The 25666-nt window shown below is 34.5% G+C and overlaps 2 protein-coding genes across 6 annotated transcripts in view; both read left to right on the forward strand.

Annotated features, from left to right (window-relative positions):
- Nucleotides 1-9284, forward strand: part of KLHDC1 (kelch domain containing 1) — a 64154-nt gene extending 54870 nt beyond the window's left edge. The window contains exon 13 of one of the 2 annotated variants that reach the window (XM_074290514.1): nucleotides 9058-9284. In XM_074290514.1, coding sequence (XP_074146615.1) covers nucleotides 9058-9196 — 139 coding nt within the window. In that variant the 3' untranslated portion in view covers nucleotides 9197-9284. The remainder of the gene's footprint in view (nucleotides 1-9057) is intronic. The other variant, XM_074290515.1, reaches the window with a different exon arrangement.
- A 14804-nt stretch (nucleotides 9285-24088) lies between these two features.
- KLHDC2 (kelch domain containing 2) overlaps nucleotides 24089-25666 on the forward strand; it is a 34378-nt gene continuing 32800 nt past the window's right edge. For 2 of the 4 annotated variants that reach the window (XM_074290509.1, XM_074290511.1), the window contains exon 1: nucleotides 24089-25004. In XM_074290509.1, coding sequence (XP_074146610.1) covers nucleotides 24837-25004 — 168 coding nt within the window. In that variant the 5' untranslated portion in view covers nucleotides 24089-24836. The remainder of the gene's footprint in view (nucleotides 25005-25666) is intronic. The other 2 variants (XM_074290510.1, XM_074290512.1) reach the window with 2 other exon arrangements.

Below are 25666 nucleotides of genomic sequence, written 5' to 3' on the forward strand. Positions count from 1 at the left end.
CAAATCACCCTCCATTAAAACAGATCTTTTTTTTGGGGGGGGGGGTATACCGGATTCCCTTCAGGAAATTCCCACACTCTGAGAAAAGTCTTCAAACTCCCAGTTAAGTGATTTTATTCAGTTGGAGGTCCCACCCTGAGTGGCTCCAAACTCCAAAATAATCTCTTTTCTACTGGTAATCCAGGCCTGGGGACATTGACAACATTGAAAAAATCTCATTCAATTTTGAATGGAAGCTCCACCCTCAAACTACTAATAAAAGACAAATCTGAACTCCAAATCTCTTGGCAAAGCTGCCTGCCAGAACTCTTGCCCACTGTGAAGATAGTCTCTTCTTAGTGTTAACTCTTGTTATGTTCCTGACAGGACCTTCCTTACCCACTAAGAAGTCTGTCTTTCTAGCAAAGCTGGCTTCTCAGTGCCAACAATAAATCTCTTTTGCCACAAACAGATTTCAGGTTTGCGAATTTTTTGGCATTGGACCTGTGTCGACCAGAGATAATTCCCCACCCCAATTTTCGTACCTCTTCACTACCATTGGCACCATATCAATCCTATAGCTTGGGTAATTTATAGTTTCCTTTTGAAGAACTATCAAACTTTTCCTATTCATCATTAAAACATTCAATATATTAGAGATGCTAGCTATAACAATAAAACAAAAAGAAATGTTGAGGAGAAAGACACCCCAACAAAATTAGGCCCTCCCTCTTATAGGTTTGGTGAAAGAATTCACACACACAGTTTTCTAAGTGAAGGGGCAAAGATTTATTATGCTACTTGAAAGTGGGCTAATTTCAGGGAAATCTATCAAAGAGGCAGAATCTGGGAGATAACTTCACGGGAAAGAAAAACAAAGATTAAGTTGTTATGCTAGTATTATGGTTTAGACTCTAAACCATACTAAACTACATCCCAAGGGCCAGATGCAGCAGGCTATGTGGCCAGCCAGGTTATGGCAAATGGAGGGGCGGAGACAGAGTGTGAGTTTTTGTTTTTACTCTAATCCGGCCCTCTAACAGTCTGAGAGATAGTGAACTGGCCCCCTATTTAAAAAGTTTGAGGACCACTGGTTTAGAAGTATAATTGAGGAATGTTAGGGGTGGAGTAGTTCTCACCATTGAGTTCTTCAGCTTGGGGACCAACAAAATCAGTATAGAATTACTGCTGTTGGCCAGATTGTCAGGAATAGCTTTAGGGTTTTTCAGGTCTTGCCTCTTTTTCTCATACCTCTTCAGAATCATTTTGCAGGGGAAGAATAAATAAAGCCATCACTTTCTGCAGGAACATGATGGTATACTTAGAGTACAAACTAAAAAATTAATTAAACCAACTAACAACTATAGCAAAGTTGCAGTATACAAAATAAACCCAGAAAAAAAATCAATGTTTCTTAACATTGTCAACTAAATGCAGAGACTACCTGACATAGGAACTATATAAAGTATAAACACAATTACAAAACTCTACACAAAGACAGATTTAAATAACTGAAGAAATAGTCATTGCTCATACGTAGCTTAAGCCAATATATATGTTCCCTAATGCAATATTATGCCCTCCCCCCGCCTTGCTGGCTCATCCTCATTGGCTGAGAATGTGGCCTTTCATTCTAAACAAAAAAGCTATTTTTTAAAAACTATATTAATCATTAAAACAATCTGATACTGACAATATATATGAGTCAATATAACAAAAACAATACTACTATTGAGGTTGGGAAGGGACTCCAAAAGGTTGGGGGTCACAGACTGGTGTTGTGAGGTATCTCAAAAGAATTTGCAGGTTTGAACCTGTGTACAAGTCAAGAGGTAAAGTTTATTGTAATTGTAATGCCATTACAAGTGGTCTAAAATCCAAGAGAATTTAGCAAAGACACAGAAGCAAGGAGACATTTATCTAGTTCTTCATGTTATAGATATGCTGATTTTATGGTAGAACCAAGGAGTGGTCTCAAGAATTTGCTTATCACTGACCAACAGACAAACAAACAGACAAACAATCTGTTTCTTGACAGATGATTGTTAGAACAATAGATTGGAGGTGGGAGATCTCAGGGTCACAGACTCCAAAGCCAGCTCCTGGTCCTTTGCTAAATCCTTTTGGAACTTAGCCCCCTTCAATTTGGGTTACAATTACAATAAATTTTGCCCCTTTACTTGGAGAGGGGTTCAACCCTGCAAATTTTTTCGAGATACCTAGCAACACTGGCCTACAACCCCAACCTTTTTTGGGTCTTTCTTTGAACCTCAATTGAGTTGGGAACTGATATTGTCAATTATGCTTTTCTTTTCTTTTTTTTTTTAAATATTGAATCAGCCTGATCACAATGTATGAATCCTTGTGATATACTGCTGTAGTCTTCTTGTTAGGACTTTAAAAATTTTATTTTCCATAGATATTCATAAGGATATTGGCATGTTGTTTTCTTAAAGGGACTAGGTATGATTCTTCACTTTTTTTCCAAATACTTAATGAAATTTTTGAATTATTCTTTAAATGTTTGCTATAATTTGCTTGTTATTCCATCTCATTCTGGGACTTTTTTCCTTTGGGAATTCACTTAGAGCTTCTTCAGTTTCTTTTTCCAAGATAAAGTTATAGAAGTACTCTATTTCCTGTTTTACTAATCTGGGCTTTTTATATTTTTGTAAATATTCATCCATTTAAGATAGTTTTATCAGCAAACAGCAGGGCAAAATAGCTCCTAACAATATTTTAAAATTTCTTCTTTATTGTAAAGTCCCCTTTTAAAAATTTTATATTGGTAATTTAATTTTTTAATAAGATTTAATCAAACTTTAAAAGTTTCTAGTTTTAATAATTAATAATATGGGATTTTATTTTATTTTCTGTCAATTTTCTTAATCTCTCATTTTGATTTTTAGAATTATTACATATATATATATATATATATATATATATATATACACACACACACACACACACACAACATATGAACTAGAAGGCTATGAGAAACAAAATTAATTTGATGCCCTAATTTTTATTTTTTATTTTTTCTGAGGCTGGGGTTAAGTGACTTGCCCAGGGTCACACAGCTAGGAAGTGTTAAGTGTCTGAGATCATTTTGAACTTGGGTCCTCCTGAATTCAGGGCTGGTGCTCTATCCACTGCACCACCTAGCTGCCCCAGGTTCTAATTTTTAACCTTTGCTTAATGACTATTAATTGTGAAGGTGTTATGCACAATTGACAATAGGTAATATTTCTTTTTATTCCCATTCAATATTCTCCAGAGGTCTATCTTATTTACCTTTTCTCAAATTCTATTAGTATCTTTCATTTCTTTTTTATTTTGGGGAGATTTCTATAGATTGGGAAAGAGAAATTGAAGTTCTCTGACATAGTTTTACTACTTCTTGTAACTTATTTGACCTTTCCTCTCAGAATTTAGATATTATGCCATTGGTTACACATGTTTTTCACACTTTTTAGCAAAATATAATTTGCCTGTTCTTATTTTTAATTAGATTTATTTTTACTTTTGCTTTGTCTGAGATGATCACAACCCCTCCCATTTTTTAAAACTTCAATTAAAGGATTATAAATTCTTTTCAAGCTCCTTATTTTAACTTTGTGTTTTTTTCTATTTCAAGTATGTTTCTTGTAAATAACAATCCTAGTCCATTCTGTTATCTTCAGTCATTCTATGAATGAATTTATCCCATTCAGATTCACAATTATGATTGCTAATTATGTACTTTGCTCCATCCTATTCTCTTATACTTTACATTCTTTCCCCGCCCTTTCCTCTTTAAAAAAATTTTTTTTCAATTCATGAAACAAAATAAGCATTTCCATAACATAAGTACAATAAAAAATGATGATTCCATATGAAAGTGCAAATCTACCTCGTACAACTTGGCCAAATGTCAGCCCTTGGAAATCCAGGGTTTTCTGGGGCTCCTTTCAAGTTGGCTTAGGAGGAGAACTGCTTCATCTCTTTGTTTTTGCTATTCTACATTCATTTCATAGCAATTTTTCTGCCTTTGGAAGAAATCTAGAAAGCCTGGAAATTTCTGACCTACTTTGTCATCTTCCCAAAAAACCCCTTTGCTTCCTTTCTCCTCACTTAAAGAGGTTTGTTTAAGAATAATCTCTGTCTTGGACCAGCTAGGTGATGATATGAGTAGAGCACTGGTGCTAAGCAACTGAGCAAATCATTTCCCTAATTGCCTCCCCCACCCCCTCGCCGCCTCCAAAAAAAAAGAAAAATCCATTTGATGAGGAGTAAATTGCAGGATCTAAGCGGAGATGGATCAGCTCTTCTCCTGGTGGGTCTGATTATCTCTCTCCTTCCCCAAAGTAAGCAAGGGCAGGTTCGGTAGCGAATGAATTCGCTACTCAATGCTGTATCAAAACAAAGTCTTTATTGATAGTAAAGGGATAGACAGGCGTTTGGCCTCCAGAAAGGCCAAACTGCCTGGCAAGGGGACGCCAGTTGGCAGGCACAAGGCAGGTATAGACCGAGTACAAGGAAAACAATTTTAGACTTTCATTTTATACATAACCAACGTTTGCACAGAAATGTTATCCAAGAGGTTCCGGTGATATTTGTAAATAAGACAGGTAAGGGAGGGAGAAAAAAAAATTGGAATTCAAAATCTTACAGAGATGAATATTGAAAACTATTTTTGCATGTAACTGGAGAAATAAAATACTATTTTAAAAAATTAAAGTTTTATACTCCTCATTGGCTCCTGATAATGAGTTCTATGGGATTACATTTAGCATGTCTCCATATAGAAATATAAATTGTGTAACTTTGTTTAGTTGATGTACAATATCTGCCTGAACAGAGGGAATGGAAGCACAGTTCAACTGCAAAAAGCATTTATTGGGCAAGTCTACAACATAAATAGGTGGGGTGGGGAGAGCAATAGAACCTAATCTGGTTGTTCCTAAAATTGGGAGTTTAAGGAATGATTTATATGGTTTTACAGGAAAGGGAGGCAGGAAAATAGTACCTATATTTCTGTATGTTTTTTTCTACTTGGGCTCTGATTTTTTTTTAATCAGGAATACTTAGATGTTCTCTGTTTCATTAAAGGCTCATTTCTTCCTCTGTACAATGATAGTCTTGATAGATTGTGACCTCTGATACTCAGCCAATGGGGCATCGGGAGAGGGATTTGCAATTCAATATTAAAAAAAAGGTCAAGTATTAATTCCAAGTATTCCTATTTGATAGGATACCCACCTGAACAGTTGTGTAATTAAAGACTTTTAACTTCACCGTTCCCAAGTCCAATAGAATTATTTCTTACAAACTAATTTTTTTTTTTCTCAAAAGTCTAATCCTTGCATTTCGAGAAATCTTGGGGTTGTGAGGGGGAGCGAAGCCAAGATGACAGAGAGTAGACATGACTTTCTGTGACATCTGACTTTCTCTCAAACCAACAGCAGATTAAGCCTCTAAATTGGTTTTAGAATCAAAGAACCCACAAATATTTGGAGTACAACACATTTCTAGAAGAAGATACTTCAGAACAGAGATATGTCAAACAGGCAGGGAGACAGTCTGTGGAGCCCAGACCACAGCACAGGGAGCCTGGGGCAAGAAACTGGGACGGGGAGTCTTGAGCATTGCAGCTTCCACCTGCCTGAGGATCTTCTGTGAACCTCTTAGGCCACTCTGTCCTAATTGCTAGGTGGTGATATTGGCAGATTTGCATTTTATAAAAGGCAAATTGTAAACCATTAAGACAGAAAAGAACTCTGTACCTAGCTGCCATTACCCAGCATCTGAAATCAATCAGCAGAACTGCCCCAGGGTAAATTAAAGCAGCTGTCACTCCTTTGCTTTGAAGAACTCAAGCCTTAAAAAAAAAAATGTTGAACAAAAAAACCTCTCACCATAGACAGTTTTTATGGAAAGAGAGAGAGAGAGAACAGATCTCAAATCCTGAGGTTCCTAAAGGCAAAGCAACTCCAGATGAAGCCCCAAAAGAAGATATCAGTTGGTCCCCATTTCACAAGGCTTTCTTGGAAGATTGCATAAATAAAGGATCTTAAAAGAGAGCTAGAAGAAAAATGGGGAAAGGAATGGAAAAAGCATAGAATGCCCTACAAAATAGGTATGAAAAAGACGCCAATTCACTGAAAAACAAAATTTGTAAAATGGGAAAAAAAATGCAATGAAGAAATCTTAAATGAAAACTTGATTTTTTTGAACCAAAGGACAAAGTGAAGATAGAAAGAATCCACCTCTTGAAATTCCAAAATGAAAATTCCCAGAAATATTATAGTCAAAATCCAAAGCTTCCAGATCAAAGAAATACACTACAAGGAGTTAGAAAAAAGTGAATTCAAGTCCTAAGGGACTATAATCAGGATCAGATAAAATTTAACTGAGAATAAAGAGGACAGAGCATGAGATTCCAAAAGGCCTACAACCAAGATTAATTTACTAAAAAAAAAAAAAATTCTGTGTAATATTGATTATTGTCTTGAGAACAGTGAAAGAGGGCTTTTAAAAAATATATATGCATTTGAAAAATATTTTGTATTTTTCCTACATTTAAAACAATTGTTTTTTAAAACTTTTGAATTTCAGATTCTCTCCCTAATCCTCACTTCCAATCCCAATTAAGAAACCACATGTAAAGTTTTGTTAAACATTTCCATAAAAATAATGTTGTGAAAGAAACCATATATCTCCCACTTTAATTAAAAAAAAAAACTCTCAAGAAAAATAAAAAAGAGTGAGAATATGCTTCAATCTCTGTTCAGACCCAATCAGTTTTCTTCTCTAGGTATGGTTAGGATTTTTCATCACAAGTTCTTTAGTCATGGATCATTATGCTGCCGAGCAAAGTTATTTAAAGCTGGTTTTCCAGAACATGCTTTTATTTTGTATATAGTACATTGCACTTTGCTTGAATTCATGGAGGACTTCCCAGGTTTTTCTGAGAGCATCCTGCTCATCATCTCCCACAGAACAATAATATTCCATAACAATCACATATCACAATATATTTTACATTTTTTCTTTTTTTTTTTTTTAAATATCTCTTTTGGTATTCTTGTCTAGTAATGCTATTGTTGGATCAAAGGATATGCATGAATTTATATTTCTTTGGGCATAGATTATATCTTTTGATCATTTATCAATTGGAGTAAGGCTCTTATTTTTTATAAATTTGACTCAGTTTAAGAAATAAAATCTTATTAGAAAAATTTGCTTCAAAATTCTTTTAACAATTGCTATTGGTAACAGTATTTCCCCCATTTATTCTCTCTGTCCCTCCTCGAGTGTTTTGGTACTAACCCTTCCCTAATATGCCCTCTCTTTTTTCACCCTCCCCCCTTCCCATATCACATTCCCTTCTTATTTTCCTTCAGGGTAAGACAGTGTATGTGTTGTATTTCCATATTCAGTGTTATGTTATTTCTTATTTGAGCCTATTTTGATTAAAGTTCACTTACTCTCTCTTTTCTCCCCCTCTTCTTCCCCTGCTTTGTAAAAGCTTTTTCTTGCCTCTTTTTAATGGAAGATAATTTACACCAATTGCACTTCTTCCTTTTCCCTTTATCTCAGTACATTCTTCTCTCACCCCTTATATTCCTTATTAAAAAAATTTAATTATCCCTTCGTATTCAACCCTCTGTGCCCTCTGACTAGATATACTTCCAACTGCCATAATAATGAGAAAGTTCTAATGGGTTACAAGTATCATCCTCCCATGTAAGAATGTAAATAGATAAGCCTTCTTAAGTCCTTTATAATATCATTTTCCTGATTACCTCCTTATATGTCTCCTGAGTCCTGTTATTTGAAAAACAAATTCTCCATTCAGCTCTGGTCTTTTCATCACAAATATTTGAAAATCCTCTATTTCACTGCATGTGTACCTTTTTCCCAGAACGATTATACTGTTTTGCTGGGTAGGTGATTCTTGGTTGTAATCTTAAATGTTCTCTGGAATATCATATTCTAAATCCTCTGATCCTTTAATGTAGAAGACGCTAAATCTTGTGTTATACTGATTGTGGCTTCACCATACTTGAATTGTTTTTTTCTAGATGCTTGCAATATTTTCTCCTAAACCCAAGAGCTGTAATATTCCTGGGAGTTTTCATTTTGTGATCTCTTTCAGAAGGTGATTGGTGGATTCTTTCAATTTCTATTTTACCCTCTGATTCTATTATTTCAAGACAGTTTTTCTTTATAATTTCTTGAAAGATAATGTCCAGGCTCTTTTTTTTAAAAATGATTTTCAGGTACCAATAATTTTGAAATTCTCTATCTTGGATCGATTTTCCAGGTCATTTGTTTTTTCCAATAAGATATTTCACATTTTTTTCCCCTATCTTTTCATTTTTTGGTTTTGTTTTATTGTATCTTGATTTCTCATAAATTCATTAACTTATATTTTGCCCAATTTTTTAAGGAATTATTTCCCTTAATGAACTTTGGTACATCTTTTCCCAATTGGCTAATTTTGCTTTTTAAAATATTCTTCTCCCTATTAACTTTTTGTATTTCCCTTTGAACCACTCTCAATTTTTCCCCTAGTTTTTCCTCTATCTTACTTGATTTTCAAAATCCCTTTTGAGCTCTTCCATAGCCTGAACCCAATTCCTAATTTTTTTTGCAAGCTTAGATGTGGGAGCTTTGACTTTGTTATCTTTTTCTGAGTGTGTGTTTTGAGCTTCCTTTTAACCATAGTGACTTTCTATGAAGAGCAACTTAAGACAGGATGAAGAGGGAAAATGAAAGCAAAGAACTAGAATTGTGTCTGTGTACGTTAAATAGGGAATGTTTATACAAAATCTGACAGTATGACAATAATGAAATATAAAATTCCACTGTAAGAAATGATAAAAACAGATCAATCACCAAAAGTCTATTGCCAAAATAACACCTTAACCTCATATTTCAAGAAATCCTAAGAGAAGATAGCCAGATTTCTTAGAATCCCATGGCAAAGTAGAAATAGAATCTACAGTAGAGCACTGTACACAGTAACAGCAAGATTATGTGATAATCAACAATAGTAAACTTAACTCTTATCAACAATGCTTTAATCTTAAGACAGCACTTGGGATGGAAAATGCCATCCACATCCAGAGAGAGAACTATGGAGACTGAATGTGGATTGAAGCATACTATTTTCACCTTTTTTGGTTTGTATTTGCTTTTACTTTCTCATGGTTTTTCCCTTTTGTTCTAATTTTTTTTTTTACAACATAACTAATATGCAATTATGTTTGAAATGATTATACATGTATAACCTGTATCAGATGGCTTGCTGTCTTGCGAAGGAGAGAGGTACAGAAGGTAGGGGAAAAAATTGGAACTCAAATTTTTATTTTTTATTTTTTATTTTTAAAGAACAACCTTGAGATTTTATGTCTACCAAACTGGCTAAAATTATTTTTTTATGTTAATTATAGTTTTTATTTACCACATATATATATATGTATATATATATATATATATATATATATATATATATATATGTAATTTTACAGCATTGACAGTTACCAAACCATTTGTCCCAATTTTTCCCCCCTTTCCCCCTCCCCCCTATGGGAAGTTGACCAATACATGTTAAATATGTTAAAGTATAAATTAAATACAATATATGTATACATATCTAAACAGTTGTTTTGCTGTACAAAAAAAAAATCAGACTTTGAAATAGTGTACAATTGGCCTGTGAAGGAAATCAAAAATGCAGGCGGACAAAAATAGAGGGATTGGGAATTCTAAGTAATGGTTCATAATCATCTCCCAGAGTTCTTTCGCTGGGTGTAGCTGGTTTAGTTCATTACTGCTCTATTGGAATTGATTTGGTTCATCTCAGAATGATGAAGATGGCCACATCCATCAGAATTGATCATCATATAGTATTGTTGTAGAAGTATACAACAATCTCCTGGTTCTGCTCATTTCACTCAGCATTAATTCATGTAAGTCTCTCCAGGCCTTTCTGAAATCATCCTGTTGGTCATTTCTTACAGAATAATAATTTTCCATAACATTCATATACCACAATTTATTCAGCCAATCTCCAATTAATGGGCATCCACTTGGTTTCCAGTTTCTGGCCACAACAAAAAGGGCTGCCACAAACATTCTTGCACATACAGGTCCCTTTCCCTTCTTTAAGATCTCTCTGGGATATAAGCCCAGTAGTAACACTACTGGGTCAAAGGATATGCACAGTTTGATAACTTTTTGAGCTTGGTTCCAAATCACTCTCCAGAATGGCTGGATGTATTCACAATTCCACCAGCAATGTATCAGTGTCCCTTTTTCCCACATCCCCTCCAGCATTGTGTATTATCTTTCTCTGTCATTCTAGCCAATCTGACAGGTGAGTAGTAGTATCTCAGAGTTGTCTTCATTTGCCTTTCTCTAATTAATAATGACTTGAAGCATCTTTTCATATGGCTAGAAATAGTTTCAATTTCTTCATTTGAGAATTGTCTGTTCATATCCTTTGACCATTTATTAATTGGAGAATGGCTTGATTTCTTATAAATTATAGTCAATTCTCTATATATTTTGGAAATGAGGTCTTTTTCGGAACCTTTGACTATAAAAATGTTTTCCCAGTTTATTGTTTCCCTTCTAATTTTATGTGCATTAGTTTTGTTTGTACAAAAAATTTTCAATTTGATGTAATCTATTTTGTGATCAATAATGATCTCTAGTTCTTCTTTGGACATAAATTCACTCCTCTTCCACAGGTCTGAGAAGTAAACTATCCTATGTTCCTCTAATTTATTTATAATCTCATTCTTTATGCCTAGGTCATGAACCCATTTTGAACTAATTTTGGTGTATGGTGTTAAGTGTGGAGCAATGCCTAGTTTCTGCCATATTAATTTCCAATTTTCCCAGCAATTTTTGTCAAACATTGTGGAACTCAAAATCTTACAAAAACGAAATGTTGAAAACTATCTTTACATGTAATTGGAAAAATAAAATACTAAAATGTCCCCAATTTTTCTCCCTCTTCTCCTTGCAAGTAATCCAACATAGGTTAAACATGTGGGATTCTTCTAAACATATTACCACATTTATCATGCTGCACAAGAGAAATCAGATCAAATGGGGAAAAGATGAGAAAAAGACAAACAACAACAAAAAAGGTGAAAAATACTATGTTGTGATCCATATTTAATCCCTATAGTCCTGTCTGTGGATGCGAGTGACTCTATCACATGTCTATTGGAATTGACCTGAATCACCTCATTCTTGAAAAGAACCAAGTCCATCACAGTTATGATTTGATAATCTTAAGAGAGAAAAGGAAAAGAAGAATACAAATAAATCGTGGGAGGATAGAAAAAGTGGGGGAAATTATTTGACATGTTTGGGTTGTATAAGTCTATGTAAATAAAGAAGGGTTAGAGGAATTGTAGGTGACACTTGAACTTGACTCATCTAAACTGGTAAAAGGATTAACTTGTAAGAGAAGGGTAAAAACTGAGAACTGAGGCAAAATCTATCATTAATTGAAGTAAGACAAGGATAATAATTATGACTTCAGACAAGGAAAAATAGTCTTAGTTAAAAGAAAAAAAAACCAAAAACAAATAACATGCCATAGCATCTACTTAAAGGAAAAGTTAAATAAATTACAGGGAAATATAGACTGTAAATTTATTCATACTAGGGACCTCAGTTTATTCCTTTCAAATCTAACAAAAATTAAAAAGGGGACAGCTAAATGGTGCAGTGGATAAAGCACTAGCCCTGAATCGGGAAGACCTGAGTTCGAATATGACCTTAAAACTTCCTACCTGTGTGACATTGAGCAAGTCATTTAACCCCAATTACCTTCCCCTCCCCCCAAAAAAGAAATGAGCTGGGCAGCTAGGTTGCACAATGGATAGAGCCCAGCCCTGAAGTCAGGAGGACCTGAGTTCACATCTGGTCTCACTTAATTCTTCCTAGCTGTGTGAACCTGGGCAAGTCACTTAATCCTAATTGTCTCAGCAAAACAAAAACAAAAACAAAAAAAAAAAAAAAAAAAAAGAAAAAAAAAAAGAAATGAGGGATCTGAAAAGGATTAAAAAAAAAAATAGATATAATCAGGGATGTGCTGAAATCATCTTGAACTAGCTTAAGAGAACTGTTAAATTTTCTTTTATTTATTATTTTATTTAGAATTTTTCCCCCACAGTATATATGCATGAGCAATTTTTTTTTATAACATTATCCCTTGTATTCATTTTTTCCAAATATTCCCCCCCCTTCCTCCACTCCCTCCCCCCATGACAGGCAATCCCATACATTTTACATGTGTTACAATATAACCTAGATACAATATATGTGTGTAAATACCATTATCTTGTTGCACATTAAGTATTAGATTCCAAAGGTATAAGTAACCTGGGTAGATAGACAGTAGTGCTAACAATTTACATTAACTTCCCAGTGTTACTTCTCTGGGTGTAGTTATTTCTGGCCATCATTGATCAACTGGAAGTGAGTTGGATCTTCTTTATGTTGAAGATATCCACTTCCATCAGAATACATCTTCATACAGCATTGAAGTGTACAGCGATCTTCTGGTTCTGTTCATTTCACTCAGCATCAGTTGATGTAAGTCTCTCCAAGCCTCTCTGTATTCCTCCTGCTGGTCATTTCTTACAGAGCAATAATATTCCATAACCTTCATATACCATAATTTACCCAACCATTCTCCAATTGATGGACATCTATTCATCTTCCAGTTTCTAGCTACAACAAAAAGAGCTGCCACAAACATTTTGGCACATACAGGTCCCTTTCTGCTCTTTAGTATTTCTTTGGGATATAAGCCCAATAATAGCAATGCTGGGTCAAAGGGTATGCACAGGAGAACTGTTTGTTAAATTTTCATTGTAAACATTTATACCTCAGAAATCAGCAAACACTGACATTTGGGGCTTGATTGATTTTGATGACTATCTAGACTTAAAGAAACAATGGAGAAAGTTCATGCAAATTAAAATTTAAATGTGTCATGCTTCCATTTTTTTCCACCCAGAAAGTATGTGTTAAGACATCTCTGTACTGAATGGGGATAGAAGTACACATATTTCTCAGCATAACACCTTCACAAAAATTCATTATATTTTAAGGCATTAAAAAACTTGACAAAAATATAGAAAAAGAGAAGCATTAAATACTTTTATTGCATGTAATCAATAAAAGAAGCATGTTTAATGAGGGTTTTTGAAACAAAGATAAAACATTAATTAGAGATTCAATATAAAAATTCTAAAAAATGTCAAAAAAAGTAATTAAAAACAATAATTTCATTAAGGATGACAATAATGAGACAATATATCAAAATTTTTGGGTTAGGGAAAAATGTATATCTCTATATACTTTCTTTAGTAGAAGAGAGAAAGAAGAGATAAATGAATTGGGCATGTAAGTTTAAAAAGTAGAAAAAACAAACTGAAAATCCTCAATTAAACACCCAAACAGAAGTGATGGATATATAAAAGAAAAAATTAACAAAAATTAAAAGCAAAAAAAACTTTATTGAGTTAATAAAGTTAAAAGTTATTTTTAGAAAAAAAAACAAACCATTAGCTAACCTGGTTTTTAAAAAAAAGAAACCAAATCACTAGTATGAAGAATTAAAAAGTTGAATTCACCAATGAAGACCAGAAATAGGAACTTTTTCACCAAAGTAAAAACTGATGATGTAAATGAAATGGATGAATATTTATAAAAATATAACATGCCTAGACTGAAATCAAGTCACAAATGAAGTGACACAGAAAATAATAAAAACACAATACCACATAGATTAAATTCTTTAAATCATTTAAAAACCAGTTAAATTAGTTAAAGATAAGATGACTTAGTGAGAAGCACAACTTTGCTGTAGGCCTCCTCAAACCTCTTTTACAATGACCACAGAAAATGCCAAATTGTAGGTTTTCCACCTACAAGAAAAGTCATTTTTTCCCAATTCAGGGCAGTTTAGGAAGGCAAAAATAAGTTTACAGAAACTGAGATTAGAGCGGTTAAGAGGGAAGGGATAGCACTAGATTGTGGGAAAGGCAGTGCTAGGGAGCAACATAGTACCCTGAGAAAGTAAGAGAAGTGATTTCTTGTGCTGAAAGAGTGTTGCACTAGGAACAGGAATGGGTGCCATTCAGCAGCTATGTCATTCATTGTCCTGTTCTAGATTTTAGGGTATGAAGGAGAACTTGCAAGTTATGTATGGGGTAGCAGGAACCATATCTATATAAGTAATAGAATACTCATCAGGAGGGCAGTGAACAAATCTCTTCTTGGATAACAATATTAGAAACAATGAAAACTTATAGAGTGCCCCTCTTCCCAATTGAGTTATGGAAGCAACAGAAGGACATATTGGAAATGAGCAAAACTTAACTGTAACATAAAAGTTCAAATTAAGAAGCAGGAAAATGATTAAACACCAAAAAAAAAAAAAAAAAAAAAAGTTGACCATAAAAATATTATGGGGACAGTAAAGCTTAAAACACAAATTCAAAGGTAGATAATGATTTAAAAATATCTACAAGCTAAGCATCTGCCAGAGAGAAAAATGCAGATTGGAAACAAATCCACCAACAATATCCAGAAGCCCTTAAGAAAGATTTATAAAAACTAAAGATCATTTTTAATAATCAAAATGTGGGGAGAGGAGAATGGGAAAAGAAATTATAGCTCTGCAAAAAATTATGAAGAGAAGTAACAGCTTGGTAAAAAAGAAAAAAATGACTGCATAAGGTTTCATTTTATATATTTTAATTTTTAATTTTAAAAAATTTCTTTAGCAAAGTTTTACTCTTTTATCATTTGACTATTTCTGGAAGATTTTTCTTTTTCTGTGTGTGTTGGACACTTTTTTTTTTTTTTTAACCAGACTGAAAAAATAGAAGAAAGTGTGAAATATCTCATGGGAAAAACAACTGACCTAGAAAATAAATTGAGGAGAGATAATTAAAGAATTATTAGACTACCTAAAATCCATGAACAATAACAACAACAAATCCTTCACATCATATTTCAAGAAAATATACAAGAAAAATGTCAAGATATTTAGTACCTGATGGCAAAGTAGAAATTGAAAGAGTACTCTGGTCATTTCTGAAAAAAAATTTCAAAATGAAAACTCATTTTTAGATTTTTTTTCAAGAGTGACCAGTGGAAATTAAAGCTAAAATTCAAATTCATAGCCAAGGAGAAAATACTGCAATTAACCAGAAAGAAAAAAAAAAATTCAAAAGCTGAGCCACAGCTATGATACAAAATTTAGTTAGCAGTTACAACTATAAAAGAATAGAAGTCTTAAGAATATAATATTCCATCCACCATGCTGAAGAGCAATTTGGAACTATGCCCAAAGAGCTATCAACCTGTGCATATCTTTTAATCCAGCAGTATCTCTACTGGGTCTCTATCCCCAAAGAGATCAGAAAAAAGAAAAATGGAGCCCCATGTGTAAAAATGTTTGTAGCAGCCCTTTTTGTAATGGCAAGGAACTAGAAATTAACTAGATGCCATTAATTGGTTGGGGAATGGCTAAATAAGTTACAGTATATGAATGTTATAAAATATTACTATTCTATAAGAAATGATCAGCAGGATTATTTTGGAAAGGTCTGGAGAGACATGAACTGATGCTAAGTAAAATGAGCAGTAGCAGGAGATCATTGTTCACAGCAATAACAAGATTATGTGATGATCAGTTGGGTTGGCTCTTTCAGCAATGGGGTGATTCAGGGGAATTCTAGTAGACTTGTGATGGAGAGAGCCCTCTGCATCCAGAGAGTGGAGTATGGGGACTGAATTTGGATCACAATATTTTTACCTTTTTGTTGTTTGCTTGCTTGTTTTTTTCTTTCTCATTTTTTTTTTCCTTTTTGATCTGATTTTTGTTCTGCAGCATGATAAAGGTGGAAATATTTTTAGAAGAATTGTATATGTTTAACCTAAAAAAATAACTATTTTAGTATAATCTTATACTAAAAAAAAAAAGTATGTGATTCTCCAGACGGCCATGAAACTATAATAAATAAACAAAAATAATCTATCCAGCAAAATTATTATCCTATTAAGGAAAAATGGATATTTAATGAAAATAGAGGACTTTCAAACACATAACTGAAGAGAAGCATAAAAAAAAAATTGAACAATCATAAGGGATTTGATCAGGTTAAACAATTTGTATTTCTATATGATAAGATGATACATGTAACCCTTATGTGAGTTTCTTATGGTGAGACCTCAAAAGAAGAAAAGAAGGATGAGAAAGATACACAAGAGAAAACAGAGGAAGGATGGGGAAAATTATCTCATGTAAGTGAAGTGTGTAAGGAAGAATTTATATATCATATAATTTATAAAATTATATAGAATGTATATTATTATATAACTTCATAGAAAAAAGTAAATAGAAGAGAAAAAATTAGAATTGCATACTTAGCAATCATAACTATGAACATGAATAGAAGGAGCTCACCCATAAAATGAAAAAGGATAGCTGACTGAATTAAAAACCATAATCCAACAATATATTATATATAATAAACATGCTTGTAACAAAATGATACATTAAAATGAGCTGGAGCAGAATCAATTATGTTTCAGCTTTAGTAAAAAATGCAGGGGTAGCAATCATGAAATCAAAACAAAGCAAAATTAAAACCTAATTAAATGAGTTAATCAAGGAAATTTCATTTTTGATAAAAAGTACCAAAGTCAATGAATTAACATAAATATACACCAAATGATATAGTATCTAAAATTTAAAAGGAAATGTTAAATTAGTTTCAGAAAAAAAATTCATAATAGTTTATAAAATTAATAAAAAATTTATAATAAAACTAGTGGAGGAAGAGAATCTCAATTCATATCTCTTAGATTTAGATAAGTCAAACCATAAAATAATGAATGGCAATAGAGTTTATCTATTTTCAGATATATTCATGTATATGTATCATTACTTTCATAAAAACTAACCAGACCTTTGGGTATTTCACAAACAAATTCAGAAAAACAGAAATATTAAAAGCTTTTTTTTTTTTTTTCATCAAACTGACATTTGAAAAAATTCTTTGAAGCAGGAATGAAAAGTTAATTGGAAACTAACTCGAAGTTAAATAATGAGTGGTCAAAGAACAGATCACAAAAACAATTGATAGTTTCATTAAAGATAATAACAATACAACAATATACCAAACTCTGTGGGATGCAACTAAAGTTATATCTCTAAGTGCTTATTAGTAACATAAAGAAAAAAGGAGATCAACAAATTAGACATGCAAGTAAAAACCCTTAAAAAATTTCAAAAAATAAAATCCTCAAACACCAAAATAGAAAACCTAAAAATCGAATGAGAGCTTAATAAAATTATAAGTGAAAAAAAAACCAAAAAAACCAAACCCAATGAAGTTGAAGTAGGAATTAGTTTTATGAAGAAAAAAAAAAAATCAAGTAAAATAGATAAACTATTGGGTAATATGATTTTTTTAAAAGAGATTCAAATTATCAGTATTAAAAATGGAAAGGGTGAATTCACAATCAATGAAGATGAATAAAAGCAATTATTAGGAGGTATTTTGCTCAGTTTTATGCTAATAAAAGTAAAACTGACACTTTAAATGAAATGAACAAATATTTACAAAAATATAATTGCCCAGATTAGCAGGGGAGGAAATGAAATACTTAAATAATCCTGTTTTAGAAAAAGAAAATGAATAAATCATAAATGAATTCCCAATGGCCAAAAAACCCCCAACTAGGATTGGATAGACTTACAAGCAAAATTTATCAGACATTTAAGGAACAATTAATTCTGCTACTATATAAACTATTTTTAAAAATAAAGGAGTCATAAGGGGGCAGCTAGGTGGCGCAGTAGATAGAGCACCAGCCTTGAATTCTGGAGGACCTGAATTCAAATATGGTCTCAGACATTTAACACTTCCTAGCTGTGTGACCCTGGGCAAGTCACTTAACCCCAGCTTCAAGGGGAGGGGAGAAATATGTTAACAGAGGGATAGCTAGATGGTACAGTAGAGTATCAGTTTTGGAGTCAGGAGGACCTGAGTTCAAATCAGATCTCAGACACTTAATATTTAATTAATACTAGCTGTGTGACCCTGAGCAAGTCATTTAACCCCAATTGCCTCTCAAAAAAAAAATAAATAATAATTAAAATGTTGCACAAAAACAGAGAAAGAAAAGCACAAACCAATTAACCTAATGATCCCCTAATTGATGCAAAAATTTTAAAAAATAATGCTTGATAGCATCACAACGATCATATGCTATGACGAGACTAAATGTATACCAGAAAAGTATGGCTGGTTTAATATTAAGAAAATTATAAATTTAATTGACCACGTTAACAACAAAATCAATAAATATAAGATGATTACCAAATATCAGTGAGAGTAGATTTTGTCAACAGCTAATATCCATTTTTTAAAACACAGACACATTAAAATAAATAGAATTTTTCTTAAAACGAGAAAGGATACTTATGTAAAATTGTAAGCAAATATTTTTTGTAATAAGGATAAATCTAACAAAATCAAGGGTGAAACAAGGATGGTCATTATTCTTCTAATGCTATTCACCATTATTCTTTTTCAGTACTGTACTGGAAACAATAACTATAGCAGTAACAAAAGAAAAAGAAATAGAAGGAATAAATATAGCCAATGAGGAAACAGAACAATTACTTTTTGTAAATGATAGCAAAGTTTGAGGATATAAAATAAACCTATGTAATCATCAACATTTCATTATATTAACAAACTCCAAAAGATAAATAGAGAAAATTCCACTTAATAGATACAGATAGCATAAAATTCTTGGGAGACTTCTTGCCAAGCCATACATAGGAACTATATAAATATAATAATTAAAATCCTTTTCACATAAATAAAAACGTCTAAATAACTGGAAAATATTAATTGCTCATAGGTAGACTGAGCCAATACAATAAAAATGACAATACTACCTAAATTTACATGTGCAGTGCTACCAATCAAAGTATCAAAGAATTACTTTATAGAGTTAGGAAAAGTAATAAAATTTATTTGGAGGAATAAAAGGCCAATAACAGGCAAAAATATCAAGGAAATCAATGAAAAAAAAATAATGTAAAGGAAGAAGAGTTAGTAGTACCAGCTCTCAAATTTGTATACTATAAAACTGTAATCATTTTAGTGATTTGGTCTAAATTTAAAAAAAAAAAAGGGGGGGTGTTGATCAATTCCAGTAGTTAGGGGAAGAACTCATTATTTGACAAAACCTGTTAGGCAAACCAGAAAGCAGTCTACAGAATGTTGGCATAGCTCACAGCTCACAAGATATATCAAAATAAGCGCAAAATGGGTTTAGTTCAGATATAAAAAAGGTCATATAAGTAAGTTAGAAGAACATGGTTAAATTTACCTGACAAATCTTTGGAAAAGGTTCATGCCCAAACAAGAGAGGTTCCCAGGATGTAAAATGAGTAAATTTGGTTACATCCAATTAAAAAGTTTTTTTTTTGTTTTGTTTTGTTTTGTTTTTTAACAAAACAATGCTGCTAAAATTAGAAGAAAAAGAGAAAAGTGAGGAATATTTTTGAAGCAAATTTCTCTAGTAGAGTTATTTTTAATATGTATATGTATGGAACTGAGGCATTTATAAGAATAAAAGCTGCTTTTTCAATTGGCAAATGGTCAAGTAATATAAAAAGGCAGTTTTCAGAAAGAAATGCTATCAATAGTCATAAGAAAAAAAATGCTCTACATTATTAATAATTAAAGAAATGCAAATCAGAATAACTCTGAGGTGCCATTTTATACCTATCATTAGTTAACATGATAAATGACAAATATTGTAGGGGATGTGATAAAATAGCTACACTAATATACTGTTGGTGGAGTTGTGAACTATTAGAACTGTTATTCTGTAGAACAATTTGGAATTGCTATAATGCAATAAAACTAGGCATACCCTTTGACCTAGCAATATTACTACCAGGTCTGTATTCCAAAGAGATTTAAAAAAAGGGAAATAGCCTATTTTCACCAAAATATTTACAGTAGCTTTTTCTGTGGTGGCAAAGAATTGGAAACTGGTAGGATGCTCATCTTATTTGACCATAAGTATTTTGGGAGGGGGTAGAAAGAGGGAGAGAATTTGGAACTAAAAATAAAAATAAAATTGACATCTATGACATCATTTTCTTCCTACCTCTATCAGATATGGGCAACTTTGTATTTATTGGCCAAAGTTCAATTTCCTGGGTAGTTCCCCAAATTTAGAATGTAAGACCCTCAGTCAATGAGGATAATGGTCAGTGGCAGAAGGGGTATTTTCTTTAGGGATTATTTAAAGTGTAAAACCTAATCCAAAAGGTGCCTCCTTCTTTTGATTGATTCTCCCACTGGATCTTCTCACAAGAAGCTCTTATAAACTTCCATTTTGTTCCTAGAGATATCCCCAGCATTTTTTATTAAACGATGACCACTTACCATTCTGAGCCACACAAGTAGAATTTCTCTATCTCTTGCTGCTGGGCTTTGGCAGTAATACATAGAAATGTTAATGATTTATATCCTGAAACTTTGTTAAAGCTGTTGTTTCAAGAAGGTTTTTGGATGATTTTCTAGGTTTCTCTAAGTATATCATATCATCTGCAAAGAGTGATAGCTTTATCTCCTCATTGCCCATTTTAATTCCTTCAACTTTTTTTCTTATTGCTAAAGCTAACATTTCTAATACAATACTGAATAACAATGGTGATAATGGACATTTTTTAGTTTAGTTTAATGTAGCTAGTTTTTCTCCATTTCTATAATGCCTGCTAATGGTTTTAGATAGATGCTGCTTATTATTTTAAGGAAAATTCCGTTTATCCCTATGCTCTCTAGTGTTTTTAACAGGAATGGGTGTTGTATTTTGTCAAAAGCTTTTTCTGCATTTGTTGAGAATAACATGTAATTTCTGTTAGTTTTGTTATTGATATGGTCAGTTATGGTAATAGTTTTCCTGATATTGAACTGATGAAGATAGCCTGAAACTGAAAGGGGCAACTCGAAACTCTTTCTCTGAAATTCTTTCAAGGAGAAAGTCTCCTTTAATTCTGGCCTCTGTAAAAGACCCCACCTGAGGGAAACAGGACAAACATCTTCATTCTGTTATCTAGGTGGGGCGAGTTGAGTCCTGAGCTGGAGATTACATTCATTCAATTCCAAGATTTTCTCTGATTCCAGCTCAAACTACACCCAACCCCCATCAAGAGCTGCTAGCTTAGGTTTCTATTATAAAATGAGCCAACTTGGGGCTCAGTCCTTGCAGAGGACCTAACATGCCATGCATGGAGCAACCCTCTGCCTGTTGAAATATTCTCTTTCAGTATTAACCCCTCTTTAATCTCTTTCTCATCTATTTCCCTAACAAGACTTTATACCTCTCTGTCGGGATTTTTCTGCTAGAAACTTTACTTTTCTGTTGGGACCTTGCCATCAAGGAATTCAGTCTTTATATTCATTCATAGCAAAGGCTGACTTCCCAATGCCAATAATAAACTTCTTTTACCAGTCTAGCTTTTTGGGTTTGTAAATTCCTTTATGAAGGACCTCTGCGCTGCCAGAAGAGGTTCCCACATCTCCCTGCCCTACAACAAATCCTAGAGAAATGTAGGGGAGCCAAACTTCTTCATTTGGTTCCCTGAACCCTGAACCTGCCACTAACCTCATTACTTAATTCCCTGACTACCAGGAATCCTAACCTCATCAGAACTAGCTCTGTATTCTTGATATAAATCCCACTTGGTCAGTGTATTATCCCGCTGATAAATTGTTGTTAATCTCTTTGCTTATATTTTATTTAAAATTTTTGCATTAATATTCACTAGGGAGATTGGTGTGTAATTTTCTTTCTCTGTTTTGGCTCTTCCTGGTTTAGACATCATTACCATATTTATGAAATAGGAGGAATTTGGCAGGATTCCTTCTTTACCTATTTTTTCAGATATTTATATAGTATTGTAATTAATTAAATAGACACATTTGCCTAAGTTATTTAACTGACTTGCCTAGGGTCACACAGCTAGGAAGTGTTAAGTGTCTGAGACCAGATTTGAACTGGGATCCTCCTGAATTCAAGGCTGGTGCTCTATCCACTACGCCACCTAGCTTCCCCTAAATGGACAATTTTGATTACATTAAATTAAAAAGTTTTCGCACAAACAAGATTAAAAGGGAAGTACAAAGTTGGGGAAATTTTTTTTTTTTTTTTACAGCCAATGTTTCTGATAAAGCCCATACTTCTAAAGTGTCAAATTTCTAAGATTAGAAGTCATTCCTAATTGATAGTCAAAGGATATGAACAATTTTCAGATGATGAAATTAAAGTAATCTACATTCATATGAAAACATTCTCTAAATCACTATTGATTAGAGAAATGCAAATTGAAACAACTCTTGAGGTACCACCTTATACCTCTTATATTGGCAAAGATAGGAGGAAAAGATCATGATAAATTTTGGAGGGGATGTGGGAAAACTGGGACATTAATGCATTATTGGTGGAGTTGTGAAATAATCCAACTATTCTGGAGGGCAATTTGGAACTATATGCCCAAAGGACTATCAAATTGTGCATACCCTTTGATCTAAGAGTGCCACTACTGAGTCTGTATACCAAAGAAATCATAAAAGAGAGGAAAGGACCCACATGTGCAAAAATGTTTGTAGCAGCTTTTTTTGTGGTGACAAAGAATTGGAAGATGAGTAGATGCTCATCATTTGGGGAATAGTTAAATTATGATACATGAAAGTAATATAATATTGTTCTATAAAAAATGAACAAGTTGATTTTAGAAAGGTCTGGAAAGATTTATACAAACTCATGCTGAGTGAAACAAGCAGAACCAGGAATATATTGTACACAGTAACACCAAGATTGTGCAATGATCAACTATGAGAAATTTGGTTTTCAGAGGTTCAGTGATCCAGTGCAATCCCCATAAACTTTGTATAGAAAACACCATCTGCATCCAGAAAGAGAATTGAATTGTAAAATTGTAAATTGAAATGTAAAGAGATTTAATGTAAATCAATACATACAATGTTCACTTTTTCTTTTTTTCCCTAGTGATTTTTCCCTTTTCTAATTTTTCTCTCCCAACATGATTCATAAAGAAATGTGTATTAAAAATATTAATGTACATGTATATCCAGGAAAAAATTAAAAAAATAAAAATAATCTCAACAGAAATAATGAAAAGAAAGATAGCTATATCACAGATGCTTTATTACTACATGATGTGGTGGCATTTGAGACTGTAGCCAGGTGACACAGTGAATAGGATTCCTGGGTCTATATGGTCAGGAAGATGTAGATCCAAATCTCACCTCAAATATTTTCTGCCTTTGCGACCCTGTGGAAGTCACTTAATCGATATTTGCCTCACTTTTCTTTTCTTTTTTAAATATTTTATTTTTTGAGACAGTTGGTGTTAAGTGACTTGCCCAGTAAGTAACGGAGGCTAAATTTGAACTCCGGTCCTTCTGACTTCAGGGCTGGTGCTCTATCCACTACACCAACTAGCTGCCCCATGCCTCACTTTTCTTAATTGAAAAATTGGGATAATACTAGCACCTACCTTTCCCATGAGGTTAAAGTCCTTTGAATATTGTAGGTACTATATAAATCTTATCCCTTTCTCCCTACAAAGCATATAAGCTGGGACTTAACATAGTATGAAAGAACAAGCCAATTAGCAACTTTTCACAATTTGCTCTCTTCCCTCAACCAGACCACACACTTGATAACCCCCTTATGTAGAATAATATTTAATATAACAATTCCGGTTTCATTCAATAAAGATTGGAGACAAAAATTCTATTGTATTTTTGAATTCGGCATAAAACACCCAGAAATTCTTAAGTATCCTTCCCTTCCACTTATTATTTCAAATTTATTCTATCTTGCTTGAACATAACTGCTTGCACCTGTTGTTTTTGTGTAGCCAAGTATACAGTGGTTGGTACAGCAGGATCTCATTAAGTGCTACATTAGTAGACTACAAGAAGTGGTTTCCCAACCTTCAACGAGCCCTTCCTTCCCCCAACCCCCATCCCTTTGTCCAAAGTCCGGAAGAAATCTTAGAGATAGCTTCAACTTCGTCCCGCTCCTCTGGCTGCCACTACCTTAGTTCACACTTTGCTCACAGGTTGGCGTTTGTAAAGTTGTCCACTCGCTTTTCTGGCTCCTGGGCTAACCCTGCCAGCTCTGGTTTATCCTAGTCAACTCCCCTAGGTCGGGAAAAGGAATTGCGCCAGAAGGAGGGCGGAGGAAGCCAGCAAAATCAGGGAGGGGCCTGGAGGACCTCCGCTTGAGGGCGCTGACAGCTCCGCTAGGCCTCTCAGCGTTTGCGTCCAGGATCTGCCCCAGGAGAACCGACGCTTTCCGCTCCGAGGTATAAACAAGGGGCTGTCCGACGGAACTCAGGCTCGGGCCGGAGTCGGTTCTCGCGGGGCGGGGAGCCCAGGCCAGGCCAGGCCCTTGACGCTGGCCAGGGCCGTCCCAGTGGCGGCCTGGACGAAGCGAAGCGAAGCAGCCCGACCCGGGGCCGGACCCGGGGCATCTGGGTCCTTGCGGCCCCGGCTGCTTCCCCCCTGACAGCGGAGCCTACGGCAAAGGCCGCCGGCCGGCCCGCGGGGGCCCTAGGCCGACGCTGACGCAACTCCGGGGCCAGTCGGGCGGCGGGGAGACCGGCCCGGCATCATCCAGAGAGGGCCCGAGGGCGGATTTGTTTTCTGTCTCCCCGAGGCCCGGGGCGTCGGTGGTTCTTGAACAAAGAACAAACCAAAATGGCTGATGGAGAGGAGGAGGAGCTGCAGGTGGCGGAGTCGCCGCCGGGGCCGGGGGCCGCAGATCAGGAGGGCTTGGAGCTTCTCGAGGCGGTCACTCCAGCCGAGCGTAGCGGCCACGTCGCGGTCAGCGACGGGCGACACATGCTTGTCTGGGGCGGCTACAAGGTCGGTAATCAAAGCTCGGGTCTGTGTCGCCTTCTAAGTCGTCTCAGGCCTCACCCCTACCTCCCCGCAGGGCAATGTGGTACGAGGTCCCCTGTGTCAGTCCGGCGGAAACCTGCGACCCTAACCCAGTCATGGTTTTGAATGCATAAAATAAAATTGCAAAGCATCACAAAGGAAATTAATTCTTTTGAAATACATTTTGTATTATCCCCTCTCCCCCACACGCACTCTCTCTCTTTCCCTTCCCTCTCTCGTCTCTTCCTCCTTCCCGAGTTAGGAAAATTTCCTTTATATCTGATTTCATTTAGCCAGCACTTGGCAGATGCCTGCTCTGTGCTTGTATACAAGATAGGGATACAAGAAATGGAAATGGAACAATTCCTACTAGAAAGGATATATATTATGTAAATATAAAAATATATATAGAATAGTTTGATATGGGACAAGTGTCCTAGCAGTTGAGGGAATCAGGAAAGGATTCAGGTGATGCCGAAGCTACATCTTGAAGGAAAAGGGGATTCAGTTAGCCGGCGTGAGAAAGGCAGGGAGACAGGCAGCATTTGTTAGCCACAAGGAAGTGTCCAATTTCCCTTATTGGCATTTCGAGAGAGGGGAGAAAACTTCAATGAGATGGAAAAATAAGATTAAGCCCATGTAGTGAA

Source organism: Sminthopsis crassicaudata, chromosome 2 (genome assembly GCF_048593235.1).
Source record: "Sminthopsis crassicaudata isolate SCR6 chromosome 2, ASM4859323v1, whole genome shotgun sequence".
Classification (NCBI taxonomy): domain Eukaryota; kingdom Metazoa; phylum Chordata; class Mammalia; order Dasyuromorphia; family Dasyuridae; genus Sminthopsis; species Sminthopsis crassicaudata.